Here is a 26,278-nt window from a genome sequence, read left to right as displayed (position 1 = left end):
GAAGCCCCCCCCCCTCCTGAGAACGTCGGCCACTGCCCGCCACCACATCCCCATGGTGACTCCGCTGTTGTCTCTGCTCATCAAAATTAGAGAGATTTACCTCTGCGTGCACACACAACACATGCACACACACAGAGCCAACAGGTGGCAGGCCTTGCTCGGCACAGCAGGCCCACTTCAAAGGTTAAACATACAGCGGACCGCCCACTCTTTCTCTGCCGTTCTCCCAAGGGAGAGAGAGAGAAAGTGAGAAGAAGAGGACAAGATAAAAGGAGAGACAGGAAAAAAAAAACGCTGAGCAGATAAAGGGCAAAGATGAAGCGCGTTCATGTGGGAGCGCACAGGGCGGCATAGTGTGTACCTGGTGTCCGACTCCTCAATTACGAACGCAGCGCACACTTCAAAGTGAGTCTCGTATGAGTTAAAAGCATAAGTAAAAACAGAATGCCCACAGGCTTTTCCAGTTCACTTACTTTTTGTCTAACTGTGACTAACAGCAGATGTGAAAGAACCAACTATGGTGCCAGTGATCTTAGCGCGGATCGTAGCATATCACAGTCAAACAGTGTTCTGGGATTTTCACAAACAGGCGTCAAGAGAGCAGCCTGACTCATGCAAACAAACATCACCTCACAACAAGCGTGACATGCAGAGCACCATCTCAATCTTATCAGAAAGAGGAAGTTGAGACTACAGCAGACAGCGGATTGCCCAAAAATGGATGGAAAAATGTCATCTTGATGGAGCAAATCTGGTGTAAACAAAATAACTTTGAACATGGCTTTATCCTGTCTGGTATCAGTCGTGCTGTCTGCTGCCTGTGGTGCGACAGTCTCGTAATGTTTTCTCAGCACTCAAGAGGCCGCTCGTTATCAAAAAGAACATCATTTGAATGCCGCAGTCTGTGTTAATAATCTTGCTGATCAGGTACATTTGTTTCCAGGCCAGTCTGCCACTTTTTCCAATGCACATCTGGTAGGGTAATCCATCCGCATCTCGCAGTGTGTACTGTAAACCTCGGGGATCAGGCGAAAGAGGATGTTTTTAGCAAATGTGCACCACTGAAACATTGACACGCTTGTGTGCACACCTGATACAGCCCCCTCGATAAAATTTCATCTATAAAACACGAGAGCCTTAAGAGTCACTCCGAGGGTCCTCTCGGCTGTAAAATCATGTTAAATCTCAACGCAGGGCTGCACGTATGCATGTGTGTGTTTTAATATGTAAGTGTGTGCATTTGTTGTGTTGCCATGCTAACATGTGTGTGCATGAGGTCTGCATGAGGGGTTGCAGGTCACAATGTCGGCTTGGCCTCATGTTGCCTATAAGCTGATAAGAGCCAAACAGAGGGGACCAATATATGAATCCCCCCCCCCCCTCTCTCTCTCTCTCTCCCTCTCTCTGTGCGTCCAGCAGCCTGCCTGCTTCCAGCCTGTCTGGTGCCAAGACTCAGATTTCAGAATTTCCTTCTACAAGCCACATTTAGAGCAGCCAGCATACTCTATGTGTGTGTGTGTGTGTGTGCGTGTGTGTGTGTGAGAGAGAGAGAGAGAGAGAGAGAGTTTGTGCAACTCTTTCTCCTCTCACTGTCTGCCTCTCTCTGACCCCCACCACCCCGCTTTCAGCGAGCACTGTCCTTCTGGTGCCGCTCTTTTCTCTCTTCTCTCTCCATATAGCCATCTAGCTACCTCCAGTTTCTTTGTTTGTTTTATGGGACTTGACCCTATGCAGACAACCAATGCAATACACGTCAGCTAATATGAATGGTCATTTGTGCCCGCATGTAATAAACACGATTAGACACACGCTACCATGCGGCAGAGATTTATGCCTTCTCGCGGCAGTAAACTAACCGTGTGAGGGGGTTTGGAAAAGGGTGGGGGGGTGGGGGGGGGGGGTCCTGTCAGCGCACAGCTGACCCAGGAGACCTTGTGACATGCTGCGATGGCGAAGGATGGAAGATGGAGTTGAGGTGTGAGGTGCAGCAGATGGAAATGAGAAGAAAAGATGGGGGAAAAAAACACAAAAAGCAGAGAGAGGTGTTAAAAAAGAAAACGTTCCCATTTCTTTGCCTTGAAGCTCTTTTGTACAAATTACTGTTATTAAGGCGTCCACATGTAGTTGCATTGCAAGCGCTTGTCATTTAAACATAATTATAGTGTTGCTTCTCAATATCAGCATATTTGTCTTAGTGCTGCTGTATCCAATTTGGGCAGCAATCAGTGTAATGTCTTTCTCTGTCACCTGCATGGAATTCAGTGCTATGCAGCAAATCATGTAGCTTCAGACTCCTTGTACCTGTGTGTATGTGTTGTGTGAAGACATGTTCTATTGTTTCTAGATTACATTAATGATAATCTCTATTTATAGAAGCAGAAATATCTGGCCAAGAATATTACATTGTGCCCACATTCAAGTTCCAACTTGTCCTAAACACTCCTACATAACCCAGTAGAGCTGAATAATTAATGGGTTTTTTTTGTTTTTAATTTGTCCCTGAGTTGCATTAGCAAATGTCAAGAATGCGTAACACCTCATGAGAGGTAGAGGGGGTTGAAACAAAAACAAATCTTGCATGTTCTAGAGTGACAAAGAAAGAAAAGTGTGGGAGGGACAGCAAAAATTAGACAAGAATTAGTCAGAATCACAGAAACGGGACGGGTGTCTATTAGCTTTGGAGGATTTCATTGCTATATCAGAATTGAATTTTGGAATTCAGTCTTATCAGCAGTGTTTACTTGACTGTGTGTATCTGTGGTTCTTGTTGATTGGATTGAGTCTTATTTACAGGTCTGACCATGTTTATTATATTTTGCAACATGAAAAGGGAGTCATCAGACTAAGCAACATTTTCCACTCCGCTGCTGGTATGCAGATTTGCTTTGAAGTGTGTGTGTGTGTGTGTGTGTGTGTGTGTGTGTGTGTGTGTGTGTGTGTGTGTGTGTGTGTGTGTGTGTGTGAATGAGATTTCCCTCAGTGCACCACTGTTATGAGCTTTTGGGTGCATACTTGTGGCTGTCTTTTAGCTTGCCCAGAAAATCTCAGAAATTCTGCGATGCTGAAACCAACAATTTTCTTTCAGATTGTTTTCAATCGTAGGTCTTTCCCATCTTGACTTTTAGTCAAACACCAAATTGTCTAGACTGTGTCTGAGTATTTTATATGAGTCTTTGTTGACATGTGACTCACCGTCTGGAGGTCTGAACTGTTTGTGTAAACAGGCTGATATAACTAATAAAGCGGATGCTGCGTGTATGTGTGTTTGCAGCTTTGGGGTGTTGATTGTTTGTCGGGCTGATGCAGTCTCACTGTAGTGGGCCGGCTGCATTTGATGTGGGATTGATCGGGGGCCAAACACAGAGTCTGGCTTTTTGCTCGAGACTTTGGTTTCCCAGAACAACTGCTTCCTGTTTCCCAAACCTGGTAAACGTTTAGGAAAATGTGTGACATAGACTCTGTGTGTATGTGATGTCTTTTTAGCTTTGATCATTTATTCAGATTTTTGTTGCTGTGGTATCCAAAAGCAATGCTCGCAGGATGTTGAGGATGTTGATGATATAGAAGACATTTCTGACGTGTCAGTCCTAAAACAACAGTAACCAATTTATGTTGTGAGTTTTCATTTAGTTTAAATATTTGACATATTTTTTGGCATGGTGAAAGATTTTTATATGCCTTCTTAAAAGTTTGCATTAATTCGTTATTATAAAGATTTTCCATAAATCAGGACCAATATTTGATATTATTTATGATCAACATTGTCTCAACAAAAGCATTATCATTCTACTACTGATGCCGAGACCAATATTGATATATCAGCCAATATTCTTGGCAAAACATAAACATAAACACACCTTTTTTGCAATGATCCCTCAAATGTGAATCTCACACAGATGTGAAAAAGATACGGTATGTACCAATGGAGACAGGATATTTTATACTAACTTTGTTGTCCAAAATTACATTGAAGCACTGAAAACCGAACATTTCCTTCTGCTGCTCCTTCACATTAAAAGCATTCAAATCACAAAATGCAGAGATGTTGTGTTTTTGTGTGAAGCAATCACAGGAAACCTGGTGTATTTGACATTGTATGCATCTACAAGACATTTATTGACAACAGGTCAGTGTAAAGTACTGCAGGGAGCAACAAGAAGTAGTCACATGGAGCTGCAGATGACGGGGCTGCACACCTTCAATTCCTCAGCAAAGTTACAAACTTGACTGTGTCCTGTTGTTGCGCTGAAAACTACTTACAATGTACATAACATCACAATAATAGTTTGGTTGCAGTTAGGGCTTTCGTGGGCCACTGATTGGACAAGGTGTCCAAAGCTTCTAGTCAATATAATGGTCATCAGCTTATAGTATGGAAAAATGCACTGCTGAAAAGCTGAATTATGTCAAAATGTCTTTTCATTCCCTTTCTAATGCAATCTGTTTGATACTGTGTATAGTATGATGTATTGGTTCTCTGTTTTATGTGACAGGACTGTCTTTCACCTTCCTGTGGGGTAGGGGGCATGTCATTGGGGAATGACATCCCAGTCTCACGTGTAGGATGCAGCAAGTCTTTGAAAGTAAAGACACACACACACCCCATACCACGTTACACACTCCCTAATGTCGTCAGAGAGTGATGGGGCACTGTCCTGCCGACAGAAAAAAAGTTGTCTGTTCCATCTCAGGCAAATAACAATAAGCCCGGGGCTGGATTCCAATGGGCTTTCTCTTTGAAATGGGATACCAGCACACGCATTACAAATATATCTCTTGTTTTATCTTCCGGGCCAGGCCCATGGAAAAATTATTCCAAATACCTGCCGCGCTTTATCTGGAACCCTGGAATAGGTTAGGCCCAGCCGGGAACACGAGGATGTCTAAAATAAGGCCTCTATTACGGGATGGAGTGGAGATGGATGGGACAGAGCGGGAAGGGACGGGGATCGGGGGTATTTTAGGTGTATCGGCCCTGTGAAAAAGGTCTTGTTGCGGGGGCTTGGAGCTGCTTTAAAGTCTACTATGTGGGCCGCTGTCAGCTGTTGTACAAACTGCATGTGTTAGGGGAGGGTTTGTGTGCGTGTGTGTGTCGTGTGGGCTCACACGTCCATAGCGGAGCGGGAGTATAAATAACATTTTTCCTACAGATGTTCTCACCTTGACAAATCTGTTCTTGGCCTGTGTGATACTTCTTGGCATATGGCACGATGGCCCAACGTAACTCAACCTTTATTTACTTTCCTCAACCTCTGCCTGCCCCTGTTCAAACCATCACTTTTTTAAGAAAAACATTTACATTTGCGGTATTTAACTGATGATGTTTTCCCGAGTGATTGATAATAACCAAGCATTTCTCAAGGACTTAAAAGGGACACATGGCTAGAGACGAACACGCTCACTTCTGCAGGGATTCAAAAATCATGATCGTTCGGTTCGTCTGCAAAGTCTCCTACTCATTAGGTCAGCAATATGGTAGTCCTATTTATCTCGTTCTTTTTTTATCAATACAAAGTGAGTTTGGAGGCTTTTTGTCAGTTGAATAACTGTATCTATTTCAGAAAGATTATTTGATTAGAGTTGAAGCAAGGTAAGAAGAGAGGTGTTAGGGAGAGAGAACTCAGGGGATGATAGGAGAGAAATGTGAGGCAACGAGGAGATAAGAGCAAAGAACGAAAGGCCAAGAGCAAGGGGAATAAGGGAGAGGATGATAAGAAGAGAAACAAGTTCATAAGATGTCAGGGGAGGACAGAGAACAGAAGGAGAGAAAGCTGTTGAAAGTGCGTCCTTGAGGAATTCATTTATCTCTCTGCGTCTGTTCGGCGAGGCCGGTCACGGAGTCTGTCACCATCACTTGTAGAGTCCTGCTGACATTTCCTTCAGCAGATGAGGGTGTGTGAACAGCACGTATCAGACTCACCCTAGAAACACAATGTCATCTACATAGTTCCCATGGCAGACAGAAGAGGGGCAGCATTGTCGTCATACCAGCGATGCCAAGACACCGGTGGCAAGAGATGCCGAGTCTTTTGAAGCTCAGAAGGAAGAGATGATGTTTTAGAGCAGTACTGGCGAGCCAGCTACCAGGCAGGCATGCTGCCAACATGGTGCCCATTTGGCAGATCAGTGTCATTTATCACCATGCCGTAGATCAGTGGTTCTTGGTCTGGTGTTCAAACCCCTTCCCAGGGGGCTGAAGGTCATGTTTTGGAGCTGTGGTACTAATTGGATTACAAAACAAATTGTGAGCTATGTAAATGTATTATTCCTTTGATAATCATATGTGTATGAGTTGTAGATCAGCCGTACACTATTCTGCCTATGCAGCCTGTGACAGGAGGTCACGAGTCGACATTTCTTCACAATATTTGTCTCAACAGTAACTGCCACACATACTGCCACATCAACACCAGGTATTAAATGTGTTACAACAATTGATGTGCAGAGCCGATCTTAGAGCACAATGTGAGTCATGGTCTCCGGTGCTGTTTCTCAGAGACGGACCCTAAGTTTGTAGGGTGACAGTTAACCAAGCAGTAAGCGATCCTTCTTTTTTAAGGGAATTTTCTTTATTCCCCCTTTAACCCTAACCCCTGAATATTAAACTGAAAAAAGGCCTTTGTCTTACAGTAACACAAATGATTGTTACAATTGAATAGCATTAGGGAAGTTACAGTTTGTGAAGATATATTGGAAATTGGAAAGAAGTGAAAAAGAGAAGAGAGGACTGGCTTTTTTTAGTGCTGTATGTAGAGGCTTCCTTTGACGTTGGTGCACCTTCACATTTGTCTCTGAGGGCAGTGATTATCTTCAGACACGTCAGCTCTCAAAATGCATTCGTGACCAAGCTTCGTATGTGCTGAATCAGATGTCATATTCCACTCCGTTCTCTCATCCACAGTATCCCTCTTGACTCTCACCCACCCATCTCTCCTCCAGGGCTGACACTGCCAAGATGACGCAGCCGATGAGGGGGGACCAGGCCCACCAGCCGGCCCCGGCCCGCAAGTCGGCCAGCCTGTCCTCGCCAAGTGCGGCTCGCCGCCTATACCGCAACTTGTCTGGAAAGTTCCGTACGGGCACCAACCCCCCTGCCCTGGAGGACAGTCTGGTGTCAGGACGGGGAGGAGACAAAGAGAGGCTGCGAAAAACCACCATAGTAAGTCAGAAAAAGAAGGAGAGGGAAAAAATAACAAGCCCAGGAACATTGTCGTCTAAAAATAGTTAGGGAAAACATATAGAAGAGAACCTTGGGTCGTGACATCATACACCCAATCATCTAGCTGAAGCAGAGCAAGACAGAAAATAAATTGTGAGAAATATTGTGTTGGTGTGCACTTTATGTAAACTTTCTTTGTATCACAGTTCCAGAGTAATGAAGCACTGTTTGAGGCAGTGGAGCACCAGGAGCTGGACTTGGTCCAGCTGCTCCTGTCGCAGTACAGTCTGGAGGAGTTGGACCTCAACACCCCAAACAGCGAGGGCCTCCTGCCCCTCGATATCGCTATCATGACCAACAACGTGCCCATGGCCAAGCTGCTGCTGCGAGCCGGTGCCAAGGAGAGCCCCCACTGTGAGTAGATGAACACAACATACCTGTAGTACCTACCAAGCCAGAGGGGGGTGAAGACACGGTGATCATTTGAATGTTAATGGAACAAATCCAAAATACCGCACATAGTACAAACTTACAGTTGACGTCGCGCATGTGCTCTTGACGTGAAGAAAATTATCAGACTGCGTAGCACAAACACGCATGTGCTGGAATTTGTTCATTTTCTGTGACTGATTAACTGATAACTGATTGGCAGTGAAACCCCAAAACATATTTTGAAGAGAGGTCACACAAAGTTGATAAAGGCTATTGAGCCTTTTGTTATAGGCCAAGCGATTACACAAAGATACTCATTAAAAGAGTCTGGTAGCTCTATTCATCTTTTTGTCATCTCTAAAAAAATAGATATCTTCTGGGCTCACGACAATGTCTCCCCCATAAATTATTTTCCTTGTATTTTGGCAGCTTTTGTGAACAGAACCTTGGCTTCCCTACAGGTGAATCCCACTATAGTGACTGAAGTAGTTCAAGTCATTGGGTTAGCCCCGTTCCTTCGCCAGTCAAATCATGTGACATATGTTGAATAATCCAAAGCTAGTTGACTCCTGCCAATCACAATTAATTACTGGTGATAATGTTCTTCTGAGTGAGACCTAAAACCACATTTCTCACACTCACAGATCTGTAGTGTCTTTTATTCCTTATGTAAATGTGAGTCTTTAGCATAATAGCACAGCACTACTACCAGACAAGGTTTGTTTTGGTTTGTTTGTCGTTGTGGCAGCAGAAATCGCTGTCACGACAACATCAGCTGCCACCAATGCAATGGCGCGCACAACTCATAAAAACAATCTCTAACCATGCATACCAGTAATGCATTCATCCTCGCGCTATTGACAAACTCACACATCTCCCTCACTCTGTTTTCCGCTGGCAGGGAAAACATATTAGAGGCGATGAAGGGGTGGTAATAATGATGCAATATTAGTCATCTTTGTAAGCACTTTTCACTGTCTGTGATCTGCTGAGCCTCTGCTCCCTTCCTCTGTTAATGATTAGAACTCGCCAGTAAGGCTCCTAGGCTTGTTTGTGTTTGTACTCGTGCGAGCACACACACACACACACACACACACACACACACACACACACACACACACACACACACACACACTCACACGTCTCCAGAGCTGAGCCAGACATCTTATAAAGGTATCATTAAATTGAAAACACTTGAATGGAAAGTGATGTTTACTGAAGTTCACTCTTTGATTGTGCATTCCCTCCAGAACTCAAATAACTCATGTGTGAGTTTTGAGCGTGTGTGTGTGTGTGTGTATGAAACAAAGTAAGAAAGAGAGAGAACAACAGCACATAAGGAAAATGAAGGCTTTTATTTCAATAAGCCTGTACTAATCAAACTCCATCTGAGGAGAATCAGCATCAAAGACGCTGCCGACTTTTCATTAAGCTTTGAAAGAAACTGATTCTGATGTGTATTGACAGCATCGTATTGACTATTTTTTGTGTGGTTACCAGAGAGACAAACAAAGGGCAGACAAAGACAATTCAGCACTCTCAAAAGCAGCTTCATATTCACATAAATCTCTCGGTGGCTCTCAATAGGACAGTCACTTTGATAGTGTTGTTGAAGATCTCAGTCCTTGATGTGAAATAAGGACAAATCAAGACACACATACACACTGATGACAGCATCTGGACCAGTTTCTAGGCCTGGAAATGTAAGTCTTCAACCCTCAGTGGTTGTTTCCATCTGTCCAAGGGTCCAAGTCCAAGTATCCTCAGTAACAGCTCTAACTTTCAAACTCCGTCCCTCGCAATACCTGTTTCAAAAGTGGCAAGCGGTCTTTAAGTCCTCACACAAGTGGCTGAAGAGAACGACATAAACCTGACACCCAGAAGAGACACTCAGATTCAAAGAGAAGCTCGCAGCCACTGCAGAGACACGGAGAGAGCCGCAGAATTAAACACCCAGATGGACATTTTGACACGGAGCTTTAAACTTACTGTCAACAGTGGAATCTAACGCTCAACAGTGGAATCTACAATGAACAAACACAGACCACACAGACTAAACACAGACACACACCAGTCCCAAACACTCCAGGAATGATCAGCCACCAAAGAAGAAGTACAGTACAGCTACTGTCCTTTGTGACCCGAACAACTTTACATTACTTGCTCTATACTTTTATTTACCAGAGTGTGTCAACGTTTTTTAAGATTTGGATTTGAATCTCTGATCTTTGTTCCGTCACCATCTACTATCACTGACTGTGCGGCAATGGTGTAAGTGTTTTCACTGGTCGTTACATCTCATCTATTAATGTGATGTGTTTTTTGTTTTAGTAACACCCAGAAAAACATTCCACTGATGGAGGCTGTGGTATATGATAAAAATAGATCAGTTATACACATTTTTCCACCGGTTTTGCAGAAAAATACTTTTACAATGGCTGTTTAAAATGATCCCTGTGCAAGTTCCCACCATTTTGTGTTCCCCTTCAACCGCATATGAAGAACACTCCTCCCTCTCTTGCCCCTCTCACTTTCATTGCTGCGTTTTCTGTGTCATTTTCGAGGTGATGTCATCCCCAAAGAGGGACTGCTTAGTTAAATGAAGTTTATTGAGGAATCTGCCACAGCATTTTGGCAAACAAAGACATTAAAACGAGCAGCCTGCAAAAGCAATTTGCAACATTGCAGCCAGAGGGTTTGTGCAGTATCAGTGTAGCCATGTGTATTGTTAAGGCGCTTGATTGAAGTAAAACCAACACCATTCAGCGTAGATTCATGTGCCTACCATCCAATTCCTGAGTTGTTTACAACGTGGATGTGCAAAATATGATGTGATGTATTTTTTTTTCCTTTTAGCTCAGCATATAAACAACATGTTGATAGTTGTTTGACATTTTAAACTTTATTTTATAGAGTGTTTTTGGCCCAGACATTGCCTAAAATCAATAAAAAAAAATATGGCTTTACCTGATTTATTATCAGGTTCAACACTTATAAATCGTGTTTCTTTTTAATCTAGGTCACCCTGGAGTGGATGCAACTAACGCTTATCACCTAACATCATATTACTATCTACATTTGACCAGTAAAAGTGTTATGTGAATTAAAAAGGAGTTTCTTATCATCAGTCAAACATTTACTTTCATCCACCATGTTTCTGTGTGTGTGACATCACATTCAGCAAGTTGTGCGCCAAGATTATCATTGTCTTTCTGAATTGTGTTTTCTGACTTCAGGGTTATTTTACTTGAATTTTCACAGACTGAGACTGATATCTCTGTGCTGCAGCTCTGTATTCCCCCTCTCTCTGAAACACTCTATTTTAGCTCCTGTCTCTTTAAGCCCCCTCCTGAATACCCTCCTCTGATTGGTCAGCTCTCACAAGCCTGAGCCAGAACTGTGAAAAGCAACAGAACAGCTGTGCCAAATTAATTCTTACATGCCAAACAAGCTGCTAGGCATAAATTGTGCATCATTAAGGTGTTTCGGGAGCAGTGTTTCTATGAAAGAGAAGAGATTCTGTTGGTGCAGGCTTTGACCTTTTTAACTTTCAAGGTATTTTACATGCACAATAACCTTTATAAACACTGAAATAAAGGAAAAACCTAAAAAGTACAATAGAGTTGTTTGCATAATTGTCACTGTATAAACCATATATCTTAAAGCTGAAATACAGCATCGTCTGTTTGCAGTTGTTCATGTCCACTCTTTGAATCTTGGTTGAAAAAAGAGCCTGCTAAAATTTATAGTTCAGCGCTGCACAAATTTGAGCTGTATTTACCAACTGCATTTTTTTTTTTATATGTGAATATAAAAGTGATTTTATGGATGTCAAAGTAGTTTAGAAATAATGGGGCCACTTTAACGTGCCTAAGTATAACGAAACTCGTTTCAACACAGCATGCATTGACTTTTCTCTCTCTTCACAATGTCCCTCCCATGCGTTTCTCAGTCGTGAGTCTGGAGGGCCGAGCAGTGCATTTGGCCACCTTGGTGCAAGAGGCTGAGCAGCGGGTGTCGGAGCTTCAGACTCAGGTTGGAAGCGAGGGTCCTGGTGAGCGGGAAGGATCTGACCGGGAAAGGCAACTAAAGGCCTGGGAATGGAGGCTGCGGCTCTTCCGGCGCATGCAGACGGGATTCGAGCATGCCAGTAAGGCTTCTGGGTTCTTTTATACGCACATCAGTCCAGCAGCCTTGCTTTTCATTTTTGTACCCTATTTCTCCGCTGGCACTCTGTCTGGGCTGAGTTAATGGCTTCCACTCGGTACGTGTCTGTGTGTGTGCAAACATAACACGGCTGTATTCCTGCTTTAATTTTTTATAGGCGTTTCATGACACGCTTAGTGGCAGGGTAGACAGCCACCCCCTGAAAGCAGACAAACTCACACGCACACGCACACACTCCTCCCTTCAACCCAAACCAATCTGCACTTTGACGCAAAAAAAAAAATGTTACCATCTTTGTAATGTGTGAACATTAATGGAAATGATTCACCGCATGTCAAAATAATGTTTGTATAGTTACAGTCACAATTGCAATCGATGACACCATCAGGAGTGTTGATTGAGTTGACATTAATTTGTGAAGATGGTAGCTTACAGAGGCAGCGCTGTAGTCTTTTCCATCCATCACTGACTGTAAATTAAATAAATTTCACACACAGTCCATTACTTGACACATTTTAAGTGCCTCACACTTCTGCAAGTAAGCAATGCATTGTGCAACGGACCAGGAAGACTAAATGATGTCATTAAAAGTAAGCTATCAATTGCATGTGCTTGCTCCATTACATTGGTTGTAATGTCTAGTGTAGGATCTTAGTTCCACTTATTAACTTGCCTTCTTTCTGTCCACCAGACCCTCCAGACACTCCCAGTGTAGTTCGCCTGTCTGTCAGCAGCAGCACCAGTCTAAGGGTGGACTTCCAGGAGCCGCTCTGTGTCAACTCTGCTGTGGTTACCAAGTACAAAGGTCAGCCAGTGTGCTCGTCCCGCTGCTTCATTTAGAACCAACGGCTCAATATCAGAATATGTAAAGATGAGATAGCAAAAGTTCTTTGATAATGTCTTTGGCCCTGTCTTCTTTTCATACAGTATTAGCAATACCGGCAATATTGGCGGTACTGGCATTACAGGCAGTATCGGCGATATTGCCAGTATGGCCCATAGTTCAGGATGAATACATGAACTGTTACACCCCTGAGGTCAAAAAGATTTTTGAAGTGTTCAGTAAGGATTCATGTTGTTATTGGGGTTTTTTTTTCTTAAGGTGTATACAGTATTGAATACAAATTAAAAATGTTTTGTTGCCTGTGTGTATCCACAGTGAGCTGGAGCAGTGCTCCTTCACTCAGTCCGTTGCTGGGTGAGATGGTGGTTGAGGACACCACTCTGCTGCAGTGCAACATCACTGGACTCGTTTCTGTAAGTTCTGCCCAAATCCCTCTCCAATCCATAACTGATGGCCTGTTGGATCAGTTTCTTTGGTGTGAGCAGTCAATCATCAGGAAATCAGGAAGAATCCTATCCAGAATCCAAAATAACAGAACTAAATCTCTTAAATGGGGTGCTGTCAAGAGAGAGTGGCTCCATTGACAATAAATTTAACAATTGTTTTGAGGGTTTCCTGGATCGAACATCTACTCATGTATATTTATGCTCTCATACACCCCTGCTCTTTTTACATAAAACTCATAAAGTGCTCCTGTGTTTTGACCTCAGTATTGAAGCAGTGCAAGATAGTTAAAAAAAGGATGCAATCATGCTTTATCTGGAAGTATATGGGTGACAAACCGACACAAAGAACTGCTAAGCTCTAGCTTCTCCAGCTGTTGGTGCTGACCGACAAAAAATTTAGAAGCTATTCTCCCACACGAAGGCCCCTGATATTATTTACATGCGAGCTTGAGTCGTTTGCTAAGGCGACATTTGAAGGCATTTCCCAAGTGACTTCTTCTTTATTACATACATCAGACTCTACACACAAGTTGGAGTCACCATCAATCCCGAATGATTGGAGTTGGGGGTGCAGGGGCCACAATCAGTTTATTTGTTATTGGTTAAAAATCTTGGCGCATGACCATCCATTAGCAACAGTTGCACAACAGCCTCCAAAATGATTAAAAAAAAGAGCAGCTTGGTAGCCTGCCACCTGATTTATGTTTGGCTTTTTTAAGTGGGCAAGTAGACAAATGGACGCTCCACTGGTTGTTTGTTATTTTGTGTGAGAAACCCTCTCCCCCCCCCAGCCCAAGACCCCCGCTGCCAGCCAAAGCTCACTTCTGTCACATGACAGGGGTCAAGGCGAGGTCAGGAAGTGTCGGCGGCTGGTTTGATTGATCTGGCTGAGAAAGGAGAGACAGAGGCCTGCTGTCTGCACACTGGGCACAGAGACAGACAGAGCTTCTAGATAGACCCTTCACCCTCCACACACACACACACAGAAATGAGGACAAACTGGGACCTAGCAAGAGCCAAACAGACTGACAGAATGGCACACATACATATGTATATGGGTTGAAGCCGCAAGCTTTTTGGCAAACTTTCGTCTTAACTGTCATGTGTCCCATCCTTATAGGGGACCCATTACTACGTCCAGGTGTCAGCCTACAACATGAAGGGCTGGGGGCCTCCTCTAGTCTCCACCCCTGCCTGCGCTGCACCTTCCAGTAAGTCTTAATCACGAGTACAGATGTATGTATGTCCATTTGTGTGTTTGACTTTTTTATTTTTTTCAACCAAGCCGGAGCCCTGAAGGTTTTGGCTGGCCTCACTAAATTAACACACTGCTAAATAGTTTTCACTCTGGACTTAGCTGCAAGATTTGTGTGTGTGTGTAGTTATGGTTGCGTGCGTTCGTGCGTGTGTGTGTGTGTGTGTGTGTGTGTGTGTGTGTGCTGCATGAATACAATCTCTCAGAGTTTTCCCAAACATAAAGAACTTGGACGTCACATCAGTTCACATCATCGTCATTGCGGCGCTGCTTTGACATCATTCGGGGGGTGACAGCTGGACCCTCCTCAGCCAGCAGGCCGGTTGGGTTTTGGGACCCCCCTCTGCAGACGTCAGTGTGTGTAACCATAGCCTCAGGGTGGTGTTTGGGGCTTGCTGGCAGAAGAAGTTGCACCGGGTTCAGCCAAGAAGTTAACCGTGAAGTCATGTGCAACAACAGCTGAGCTGTTGACTCACCACAGCAGATCTGACCGTCTTTCTTCCCCTTTCTATTTCTTAATCTATCTATCCATGTATCTTTGTAAGTTAATGAATTCATTAATGTGAGGAAATGAATTCAGTGTATTGATTTATGAGATGGATTTCATGAGTGGAGTTTTCAGTGTTGAAATAAGTAAAAATGAAACTTACTTCTGCAAAGTAACTAGTAACTAAAAGTAACAAATATAGTGAAGAAAAAGTGCAAAGTATAAAGAAGTAACCTGATAATGGCAGTGATGGAATGTAACAAAGTACATTTACTCAAGTGGTGGTACATTTTTGAGGTACATAGGTTTTTCCATTTTCTGCTGCTTTACACTTCCACACATTTTGGAGGTAAATATTTTCATTTTTTTATACTACATTTTATGTATTTGATCACTTTAGTTACTTGTTACTTTGCAGATTTCATGCTGCATCAGTGTCAATGTAGTACATTTTACAATGTATTAATTCTATCGGCAATCAAGTTACAGAAAAACACTTATTGTGTTCATCTGAAAAATGCTGAGAATTGGACAATTTACTTTTACTCAAGTACGAGTATGAGTAATTTTCACTTTTACCAAAGTACATAATATTTTAACACGAAATCTTTGCTTTTACTCAAGTATGGCTTCAGGGTTCTTTTCACAAGTAGAGTACAAAAACCTCAGAATTGTACTTTAATACAGTAGTCAAGTAAATGTACTTAATTACCTTTTGGCTGTTTGTATTCAGCATGTAGAGTCTGTGCAGTTTGTACACACCTACTGTAGGAGAGTGAACATAGGTACTGTGCCTGTGTGCGTGTTGGCACGCTCAGGGCACATCTGGGGAACACATGAACATGTTTGTCCTCATCAGCACACCCTGTTTTTCAGCAAGTGTGTGCGTGCGTGTGTCTGTGTGTGTGTGCGCGTCTTCATTTTAGGAGACTGGGCTTTCCCTCTCTTTTTTTTTTCTACTGTCCACCTCCCTTCCTCCCTCTCTCAGAGCTAATTTCGATGTTGCGTGTTTGTGTTTTCCATTTGGGCCTACCACTGGAAATATTTGCATGTCTGTGCTGTAGCACGCGGCGCGGCCCCAACAGTGGGGGCCTTATACCGGGCCGTGGACGCCCATTAAAGGGCCCGCTTGTCCTGTCGGGACAGGCACCTTTCCGGGAATAGAGCTCACCGTGTTTCAGCCCCACGCGCCCTCCGGGGGGCTCCGGGAGAGGGAGTTGGTGTGGGGGTGATGGGGGTTGGGTGGCGGTTGATGGTGGTGGTGGGTGGTGGGGGTTATCGCTGACACATCCTCCAGTGAGCAAGCAAGGATGCTGGCCGACTAACACAGGAGGCAGAAGGTGCTGAAGGATCGTTCTCTGCAGAGCTGGTCATCTTTGAGGAGGAAAGGGAAAGTGTGTGTTTGTAATGAATTGTTCAGAAAGTATCAATGTTTTTATGATGATGAGGCATGAATATGATTGGGAGGGGTGAAGACAAAGAGGAATAGAAACAGTTGGAGATAGTGGTTGTGTTACAATGACTACATTAGGAGGACTCTTTTGCTTTTGGTGTGTTACTTTCCTCTCTTTGTGTCACTGGAGCAGCCACACCATGTTTGTGTGTATGTGTATGTGTGTCTGCATCTGTGTGTGCATACTTACTGTTCTGAGCCCAAGTATGTGCAGAGCAGTCAGTCTCAGCAGTGCTCAGTAGGTCTGTCTGTCAGCCAACCACAGCTTTCTCACACTGGGGTGGGTGCTGTTTCCTATCGTACACACACTAGACCTGTTTGAGAAGCAGGATGTCTCACACACCTCACACTCCTACTATTGGAGGCCTCAGGAACAGGGCCAGCCCAAGAATATTTTGGGTCCCGGGCTGAATTTGATCAACTCCCCCTCCCCCGATCTCCAGACCAACCACACCTAGATCCCCACACTGATGTATAACTACAATTAAAATCCTGAAAAAAATTACATTATCAACCTTTATTCTGAGCATTTCATAACTTTAATTCACTGGGATCCTGCTGCGGCTCAGTAGTGTGATCCTGAGGCTTCGAATGAACACGTTTTCCATAACAGTTCAAGTATGAAGTCTAGTTTATTTTGATTCAGCCAAAGTTATTGCTCCATAGTCCATAGGTCCAGGTTCACCAGTTTCAAATTAACCAAATAATGCTGCTGTATTCAAACTTTCCACTGTGAGTATAATCTGAATGCTTCCCCAGCAGCAACCTGTCCGTGAGAAAGATGTTACAATGGCAAAAAAACTAAGAAATGACTGACAGTAGAGTGAAGTCTGTTGATCTGAAAGCATGGCTACACAGAGGAAAATATATAGACCAAAGACAGATGAGCATCCAGTGTTCAGTCTGACCATGTGACAGTGATGTCACGCCAACATTGGCAGTCACCTCTCGGGAGACAACTGGCAGTTTATATGCAAAGTGAAGATATTGGAAATCAGCAAAAGTCATTTTGGGCCATAACTAACATTTAAAGTGAGACTTTTTTTGCATACTCACTGTAGTCGTCTTTGTAGTTTTTAGTAAAGTGCAACTTTTTTGGGTGAAACCCAGCTGATGTGAGGCGACCCAACTGTTGATGTCCATCATCACCAGTTTTTTGATGTCAGTTTGATGTGTCTGGGTCTTTAGGCACAGCGGTGCTTTCTGCTAAATGCTAACATGCTCAAAATGTCAGTGTTAACAAACTGAAGCCTAGAAGGTACAATATTAATCATGTTTACTAATCGTAGCTTAATATGTTAGCATAATACGTTTGCTAATTAGTACTAAACACAGCTGAGGCTGATTAGAATGAGACTTTTGCAGGTATGTTAATACTGGACAAATTACATTATACTTTAATGGTGATTGTGCTACATGAAAAGTTATTAACATTCAACATTAGGGAAATGTGAGTGTCTGTTCCAAATACCATGATTTAGAGATTTGACAAAAACACAAAGCAAAAATTTCAAAGTCACTATGATGCACAAGAGGAAACATCAAGTGATCATCAAATTCAGCAGGATTCATGTCTCACAACTCGAGCATAACAGCAAACTATTGAACAAGCTTTTCAAACTTGGAGCACCTTCATCTCATCACCTTTGCTTCTGCGTCATTAATAATAATACATCATTTAAAAAATAGACTTGTCTAGAGATAATGATAACTTTATAATAACGTTATTCATATAGCACTTTTCAGAGATCCTGAATCAGCTCCTTAAGTCTAGATAAATGCAGAACAAGACATGGTCACTATTTTTAAAACTAATTCTTTCACCTCTCTCTGCAGGTTGGAGGGATATCGACGGACGAGCTCCACGTCAGAGAGGCCAGAAGGAGGCACTAGACCAGCTGCTCGGACAGATAAAGGAAGCTCACCGCCACTGTGTCTGCCATGGTATCAGCAACTTTTTGATCGATTCTGTGGGTGTGTTCAACCAAAAGAGTGACCAGTAATACGAGAGGTTTAACGGTTTGTGTGGTTGACCCCTGGTGAAACCCAAACCCTCAAACCTCGTGTTGATAGTGACTCGTTGTACTCATTGAACTAGATGTCATACAAGATGTTTTAAACTGCCACCGGGTTTAACTAAAGAATTACATGCAGCAAATTCTTGGGTAGAATAACAGCCTTGACCACAAATATGCCTGACCCCAACCTTAGGATCAGTTTTAGTACAGATGTCAGTTGAAGTAAAGTACACCCGGAGCTGTGGTATGAGCTCCTGTCATTTTCACTGCGCCCGTCACATTTTAAACAAACACATCTGAATTTTTTGCCACCGTCTAGTTCATGTTTCAGGAATATTCTCGGTGTAAACAAACACAACTCGCAGGTGTAACATGTCTCGCCAATTGCTGTGTTTCATCTCACCTTGACAGACACTTTACAATCTCAGGCACGACAAGTACTTCGGGGGCCGTACACCCTAAGACGGCATGCCACCTCAAAAATAATACCCTCCCCTCTGTCTCAACAACCCCCGCACTCTCTTATGTGTCTTTCCATGACTCAGCCCTTCCTCTGCTGAATACCTCTCTTCTCTGTGACAAAATGCAGATCAACTTCTCTCACACTCAGGCTGTTTATATCCCCAAACACTGCCGGCTGTAAGCCGGTCCCATAAGTGTCAAAACCTGTCCACACTGACTCTTTTACATGACGGCAAACTGCATTTAGCATTGAGCAGGTTGTCTCTCTTTTTCTTCGCCCCAAACACACTCGCCCACTTACCATTGTCCACTGTGGCCAGACCATATTTGCAATAGGGCGAGACGTAATATAATAGTCAGTATTGAGTGGCTCTTGGTTCTTCAGATGGCGACTGATTGAGCTTGAGAGTTCAGGCACGGTAGCCAAGGTGGCGTGTCCCGGGGTCATGTTTGTTATTCCTGTAAGAGACGAGTCCTGCGCTGGAGTCGGGAGAGGGCATAAATTAACACTGACTACTGCCGCCTGCCTCCCCTCCACCCCCCACAGCCCACCAGTCGTCCTGTCTACTGTCCATACATATACACACATAAAGATAGACAGGCGCACACGTAGATACACATGTACTCGAACGGACAGAAATGCTGAAGTTCGTGCTCCCTCTCCCACATGTCCATGTACGCACCCCCCATCGCAGCCCGGCTTATGGCCCACGCCACATTTTCCCTCTTGTCCAAACACTATTAATTAAACTGTGAAAGAGGCCTTGACTAACACAGGCACCCCAGCAGTCAGCCCTACTTGTCTGTCTTACTCAGTGTCAAACAGGGACCGAGACCAGGAGGACTGGAGCTGAACAGACTCGCAAGTAAAGAGAAATTTGGGGAGGTGAGAGGGGTCGAGGGGCGCTGTTTTTTCTCGTTACTCCACCTCGACTCGTCCACCTGAAGAGAAAATTAGTTCTTTTTCGGCTGCTGAATGGGGGGATTTATTGACTCTAAGTGGCCTGGGGCTGGAGTAAGATCACCTGGGAGGGGAGGAGAGGGAATCTGTGAGGAGTTTGGGACTCAGGGTTTCTAATGAGCTGGGAGGTGCGTTATCTCACCAACAGGCGCCCACACAAACACACACACATACATATATATACACACCTCCCTCTCTCGCCTCCAACCCCCTCCAGGCCCACTAAAAATAAACATGTCCCCACAGACTTAACTGACCTCCCTGTCAGTGAGTGGCAAAGGGTTAAGACACATACAGACACACACACAAATTACTACAGCTCCTTGGCTCCACTCATATGGCTGTAGCTCAAGACATGCCATGCTCCAGCGGCTATAGTATATGCAGGTAAACACACACACACACACACATGCATATACACACAGTTAGTGTCCCTATGGGAGCTGAGAGCTAGTGGTTCCCTCAAGGCCCATAGTCTGCTGCTGGCAGTCAGCATGACTGTCAAATGGTGCCGCGCCACTGGAGCGCATGAAATGTCGAAAAACATTCCACTCCGACCGTGTTGTTGGACGTGTCACGTTGGTTGTCAATTAGGTAACGGCCTGTCACTGGGAGAGATGTTTCCAGAGTTTGTCAGGACAGAGGCGTTCAGTGGCGTTAGCGAGGAAAAAAAATCAGACAGCCAATCAAACACGAATGCCCCCGACATTCAGCATCAACAGCATCAGAATATTCATTTGAAAGAGGTAATCTGACTCTGCTGCTCCGGAATGAAGATAAACCCTTTTTTCTCTTTTTCTCTGTCTCGTTCACACAGAACAGTGCAAAGCTCCGCCACAAGGGAGGAAGCACTCGGTGTCCAAAAGCCTCCGTCACCTCTTCCAACCCACCAGCAAATTTGTTAAAAGCTTGAAAAGGTTAGATGATCTTTTTATCCACGGTTGTTGACTTTTAATATGAAAGCCACTAAAATAAAAGAAAATGATGTGTTTAAGTTGCTGATTTACAAATAATTTCAGTTAACATTTTGGAGAGAGCACTTTATATCCATTATTGAATATTAACTGTTCTACTGACCTTGAGGTGAAACTGTCATGTGTTTTTATGTTATTTCATTATTTTAATATTTTCTTAATTTGAGAACACACACTATTAGAGATGCACAACAACATAAACTCCAGTGAGAGTCATCAAAATCAAAATATGTTGCATACAATTCTTTTTTTCAGCCTTCAGACACAAAGTTCAATTAAGCGCGGCGTACTGGAGAAAGAATTTACCCTTTTTCTCAGTGCTGTGGTGTTTCTACTGACACATCCCCTTCTTCTGTGTTGCTTCCCAGAGGTCTCTATCTGACATCCATATTCTACAGAGATGATAATGTGTTGGTGACGTCGGAGGACCAGATCCCTATTGTGGAGGTTGAAGACTCCTACCCTAGCTCCCTCCTGCAGGACTTCCTGTGGTTTACCAAGGTAGAGAGACGGATAGAAAAAAACCCTACAACAACAATTCCCACCTCCTGCACCTTTCATTTTATTATACATCGGCTATTACTTTAATATCCAGCTGCAAACAGGACAACAGACCATCAGCTGCCTTTGTGAACTTTATGTCTGTATTATTCACCCGCTCCGTGTGCCAGGTGTCGTATCTATGGGAGGAGATTCCCTGGCTGCAGCAGTGTCTCAATCCTTCCCAGTCGTCCTGTTCCTGTACTCTGCAGACACGTCTCAAGATGCTGCAGGCTGTCTCTCTGCTGCAGGTAGTAAAAACGCTTGGTAGAGATTCCCTCAATGTCATAAACTATTACAACTACAGTTTTTAAAATCAAAAATTGTGGCTTTAAACCGAATAAAATTACTGAACAGCAGCACAATTACCATCTGATGACTATCCTCAGGGAATGCTGGGGACCCAGGACCTCGGTCAGGTGTACTTTGAACCAATCAAAGACAAGCATGGAAACGCCCTGCTGGTGCTCCTGAAGGACATGAATGCCTGTCCCAACCTGGACGGGGTTCGCTGGACGCAGCTTTGCAAACTCCAGCTCCAACGCAAGTCCATCACGTCCCCTGAGGAGCCCACAGCCTTGGACATGCTGCTGATCACCCTCCATGTGAGTCCTACAGGAACAGACAGGCAGTGATTGGAAGCTAGTTCAGTTTTAGAAAAATGGGAATTGGATTAGGAGAATGGTTTGTCAGCAGTGGTTGTGGGGTTTTTTGTTTTTTTTCAGGCTCATTCTTTGCATTTTTTGTTTCTGGGAGATTAAGCAAGATGAAACAGTGTAGTGTAATGCACTTTGTCAAAAACAAAATTCCCCCCAAATCACTGGAAAACATGTATTTATTGTCCTTAAACTCCCATTCACAGAAAACTAGTAAACACGAGGCTGGAACAATAGAATTGTAAATTGAAATGTGCTTCCAATTAAGCTGCTTGTGCAGACACTCTTTATTTAGACAAACATTAATCATCATGACTCTCTTCCATTTGTCACCTTCTTTACAAGGACACACACTGAATTGACGTGCCGTCAAATTAATTACAGTGCCCAGATGCGAGGTCAGATCTTGGGTCCATGCCAGCTCGGCATGAATGTTAATCAGTTGCTCATTTAGGAGGTGGAAATTGGAAACGTATATCTGACATTCAGCATCGTGGGCGTGATGATGATAATCAAGCTTATTGTTGTTGTTTTGTTTTCTGTGTGGTTGTTTTGTTCAATCTGGATTTAACCACAAGTTGATTTTGTCTATGTATCCCGGTAAACTTGATACCATTGTTGCAGAGCTGTTTTGTCTCCAGTGTAAGCTGGTTTGGCTTGTGGTTCCAAAACAATGGTGGAGGCTCCCCTGGGCAAAACCACGTTTTACAGAAATATTTGTTCTGTGGCCAGTTATGAACAAATTGTATGATGAAATACATCAAAATGTACTAGTGGGCTGTTCTGTTATGCTTACTTCCACTTTAAACATGTTGGAACAACTTTAGACTGAAGTCTTTCAAGGATGTAAACAACAACACATGAAAACAACATCATTTAGATGAATGTGAAAATAGAGATGCACTTAGAATCAATGCCACACACAGTCACTACCGTACATCTCTGTCCTCGCTCTCTCCTCAGGAAAAACTGGCGTATCACAGGCGGAGCAGGAAGATGTTGACTCCAGGCTTATACCTGGGCTACTTGAAGCTGTGTACATCGGTGGAGCAGATCAGAGCGCTGGTACCTCAGAAACTCCCAAACGTCCTCTGTCACACCAAAATTCGGGACAACAGCAATGTCTCAAGGTGGGGATCACATGTCATCAACATAAGCTGTCAATTTTCAAAAAATCTAAAGCAGGACTGGCAATTCTCCAAGTTCTTTTATGTCTCTCCACCTCAACCTGGAGAAGGATAGAAAACATTTTTTTTTAATCGAACATTGAATCAAACCGAAAGTCAAATTGGCTCTTGAATTTGGAGAACTGTGACACCCTTACTTTGGATTGATGCAACCGTTTCATAGCAGTCTTGTGATTGTTTGAATGTGTGCTGTGTCAGGGAGGAGTGGCAGTGGCTGCAGGCTGTCAGCTCTCTGGAGGAGGCGCTGGAGATGGACAATGAAGTACAGAGCGCTCCACATCGCCTCCTACAGGACCTGCGCAGCGCCATCAAGGACCTGATGGCACACATCAACGTCCCTGGAAACCAGGTCCGAGTTAGGCCAGAGTCAGTGGGATACTGCATGTAACTTTGTCTGTAATCATCAGATTTTGTATGGTTCGATACTGACTGATATCATGGAACTAGAAGAAAAATCCTCAGAATATATCCAGCCAAGTGTCAGGGGCAGGCAGAAAATGCTTCCAATGGGTGACCAGCCAGTTCTGGTTAGACCACTAATTCTACATGATTTCTGTAAAAGTACATAGTTTGAATTTCAGCACAATGGCAATCATTGTCCTTTTGGCTTTAAGTTTTTACCACCCACTCTTCAAGCTAGCAGCATTAAAAAAAAATTACAGACTGTTACAATTTACTATGAAAAGAGACATTGATATGAATGTAAATATATAAGATCATGTATTAATATATGTATCGATAGATTAGTCTTAATTAGAATGTGGAACTGAAACTGTAATATTTCAACTTCAGAGGGGATGGATGTTAAAAAAGGTTTAAAAATAACAAATATGGCTTCAGTACTGAGATACTTTCACTCTTGACCTGCTCCACAAACAGTATTTTAGTGATATGCAATAACCCCTCATTACAGCGACCCATGCAGTTGCCTTTTTCCTTACTTTTCACTCCACTATTAGGGATGGAGCCTCTGGTTTGACTTTAAAGATATCAGTGACAACTGATTTCATGGTGGCCTGGCAGTCTACAATCTATACCCTCTAACTTTGACCTTTTGTGGTTAGAGAGAAACGATGGACTCACCATGTACTCTACAGCTGCTGATCATATTTGTTGGCATGCTAAGCAGCTAGCCTCTACAAGAGGTAATAGTCCAGTAGACCCCCATATTTTCAGCTGGGAGATACATATTCACTATGTTTCACAAGCTCTCTATGATTTTAATGTAATAAACAACCTACATAAACTCACAAAATTTCAGGAAAGGGAATGTTCTTAGTGTTTTTTTACTTTCTAAACAGAAAGATGCAAGCGTACACTTCCTGAACTTTGACCTGACTAAGATGAGTTTAACTGCTTCATTAACTCCTTGTAAAATACACTTCATTCAAACTCAACTAAATAAAAGGAGGTGATGATCTTGATTATGGTACCCATACATACAAAAATACACTGCATGTATATTGATCTGGACATATTGTTTGTATTCTGTCACTGCTTTGATGTTGAGTTAAACTTAACTTAGCAGAGTTTCCTCTGAGTTCACGTCTCTCTGTGCATTTAGGCACAGGACTTCCGTATCTACAGCCAGGAAGTGGTGGAGTTTGGGGAGAAAGTGTCCTTCCTGCTCCTCCTGCCGCCTTCAGATGAAGTGTGCGCCGCTCCTGGTCAGAACAACCCATACTCCCCCCGCTCTGGCTTCCTCACCCTGCCCCTACAGATCTTTGAACTGGGTCAGTATATTTTACATTTATCACATTGTAGGCAGAAAGAAAGTTCAAATATTTGACACCAACAGCTGTTTTCCATCTATATGTTTCTGTATTTACTGGCACGGGGTGTTACATTTTCCATTTTTCTTGTTCAATTCTCCCACAGTCCACTTTAATGCATACTGCCCCAGTTTCATCGGCCAGTATTGCAGAGTATCGGCTCTGCTGGAGCTGGAGTCCCTCATGTCCCAGCAGGCACTAAGGGAGGCCTTCTCTGAGGCCGAGCTCCTGGCTGCGAAGAAGAAACACCAGCAGATCCAGGAACACATGCAGGTAAGACCATTCAAGCCAAGGACAAAAGCAGTGTGTTTTGCCACAACATCTGGATTATATTGGGTGGTATCTGTTGCAAGTGGGTCAATATTGTTCAATATTAGTTCAATATGACATTTGATTCTAACAAAGACTGATTCTTGTACCTTGATGACCAATGTTCGACAGCAAATGGAGGAGGTGTGGCGTGATGCGAGGTGGATCATGGACGCCTTGCAGTACGCCCGCTACAAGCAGCCAACTGGGGGCATCTCCATAAGCTGGATAATTGACTTCTCTAAGGAGGTGTTGCCTGAGAAGCCTCCCTCCACCTCCTCTCAGCCAGACTTCATGCCCTCCCCCATGCCTTCACCCGAACCCTGCCGCAAGCACTCAGGTCAGAGTCAACTCTAATGATATTAACAAACCAACATTCTAGTATTATTTTGTTGAAATTGTCTATGTTTAAGTGCCTTCCTCACATTCTGCAGATTTTGCTGGACTATCAGATGAGGAGGGCTCCTCCGAGGTCTTCCTCACCACAGACAGCGACTATGACTCCAGCCGTGCCCAGAGTCCTCGTGAGCTGGACCTTCTTCCTCCGTCCCCCCTCTCGTCCTCTGCGCCGCTGGAGCCCCGCGGTTTCCTGCGCAGCGATGGGAGCGGCTCAGGGGTTGGGATGTGTCTCGGCGGAGGAGGACGCGGAGGGGGAGCGCTGAGGGATTCAACGCCAGATGTCCTCCAGGCCTCGGAGCCGCAGCACGGAAGGGAAGGCGAGCGGTGTGGCGGAGGAGGAGGAGTTCGGCGAAGGGGGGCCCCGGAGCTGTTTGACAGTGACTTCATCCTGCCCAGCAGGCAGATTGAGCTGTTGCACATCACAGAGAAGCGGCAGGCCTTCTGCGTGCGGACAAGCAGCCTGGAGTTCCCCTCCACCACCTCAGCCCACCACCAGCCTTACTGCCACCATGCCACTTGCACCTCGCCCTCCTCCTCACCACAGCGGAGATGGCACAGGCCCTCGTCGGTGGACCGCTGCTGCTCTGCTGAGCGCTGCCAACCACGGCTTCCACCAGCTCGTACGTTATCAGAGGACAGCGGCACACAGAGACTCTCCTCACCGTCACCTGCTGCCCTCAGGAAAAGCTGTCACGCCACACTCAGAGTGTACCCACAGTACCGCACAGGCCTGCCGAAGGAAACCAGCGTTAAGGTA

The 26,278-nt window shown here is 44.0% G+C and overlaps 1 protein-coding gene across 4 annotated transcripts in view; it reads left to right on the top strand.

Moving 5' to 3' along the window:
• The window catches only part of LOC119009472 (ankyrin repeat and fibronectin type-III domain-containing protein 1), a 137,391-nt gene that overhangs the window by 107,718 nt on the left and 3,395 nt on the right, over positions 1-26,278 (top strand). For 3 of the 4 annotated variants that reach the window (XM_037080775.1, XM_037080774.1, XM_037080777.1), the window contains 17 exons: positions 6,940-7,159; positions 7,366-7,573; positions 11,544-11,741; positions 12,450-12,563; positions 12,918-13,015; positions 14,169-14,259; positions 18,080-18,217; positions 20,502-20,601; positions 21,027-21,159; positions 21,330-21,449; positions 21,588-21,803; positions 22,818-22,984; positions 23,240-23,390; positions 24,606-24,774; positions 24,920-25,086; positions 25,255-25,462; positions 25,557-26,275. In XM_037080775.1, coding sequence (XP_036936670.1) covers positions 6,940-7,159; positions 7,366-7,573; positions 11,544-11,741; positions 12,450-12,563; positions 12,918-13,015; positions 14,169-14,259; positions 18,080-18,217; positions 20,502-20,601; positions 21,027-21,159; positions 21,330-21,449; positions 21,588-21,803; positions 22,818-22,984; positions 23,240-23,390; positions 24,606-24,774; positions 24,920-25,086; positions 25,255-25,462; positions 25,557-26,275 — 3,217 coding nt within the window. The remainder of the gene's footprint in view (positions 1-6,939; positions 7,160-7,365; positions 7,574-11,543; positions 11,742-12,449; positions 12,564-12,917; positions 13,016-14,168; positions 14,260-18,079; positions 18,218-20,501; positions 20,602-21,026; positions 21,160-21,329; positions 21,450-21,587; positions 21,804-22,817; positions 22,985-23,239; positions 23,391-24,605; positions 24,775-24,919; positions 25,087-25,254; positions 25,463-25,556; positions 26,276-26,278) is intronic. The other variant, XM_037080773.1, reaches the window with a different exon arrangement.

Source organism: Acanthopagrus latus, chromosome 20 (assembly GCF_904848185.1).
Source record: "Acanthopagrus latus isolate v.2019 chromosome 20, fAcaLat1.1, whole genome shotgun sequence".
NCBI classification, from domain to species: domain Eukaryota; kingdom Metazoa; phylum Chordata; class Actinopteri; order Spariformes; family Sparidae; genus Acanthopagrus; species Acanthopagrus latus.
The sequence above is the reverse complement of the archived record's forward strand: the minus strand, read 5'-3'. Positions and strand labels throughout refer to the sequence as shown.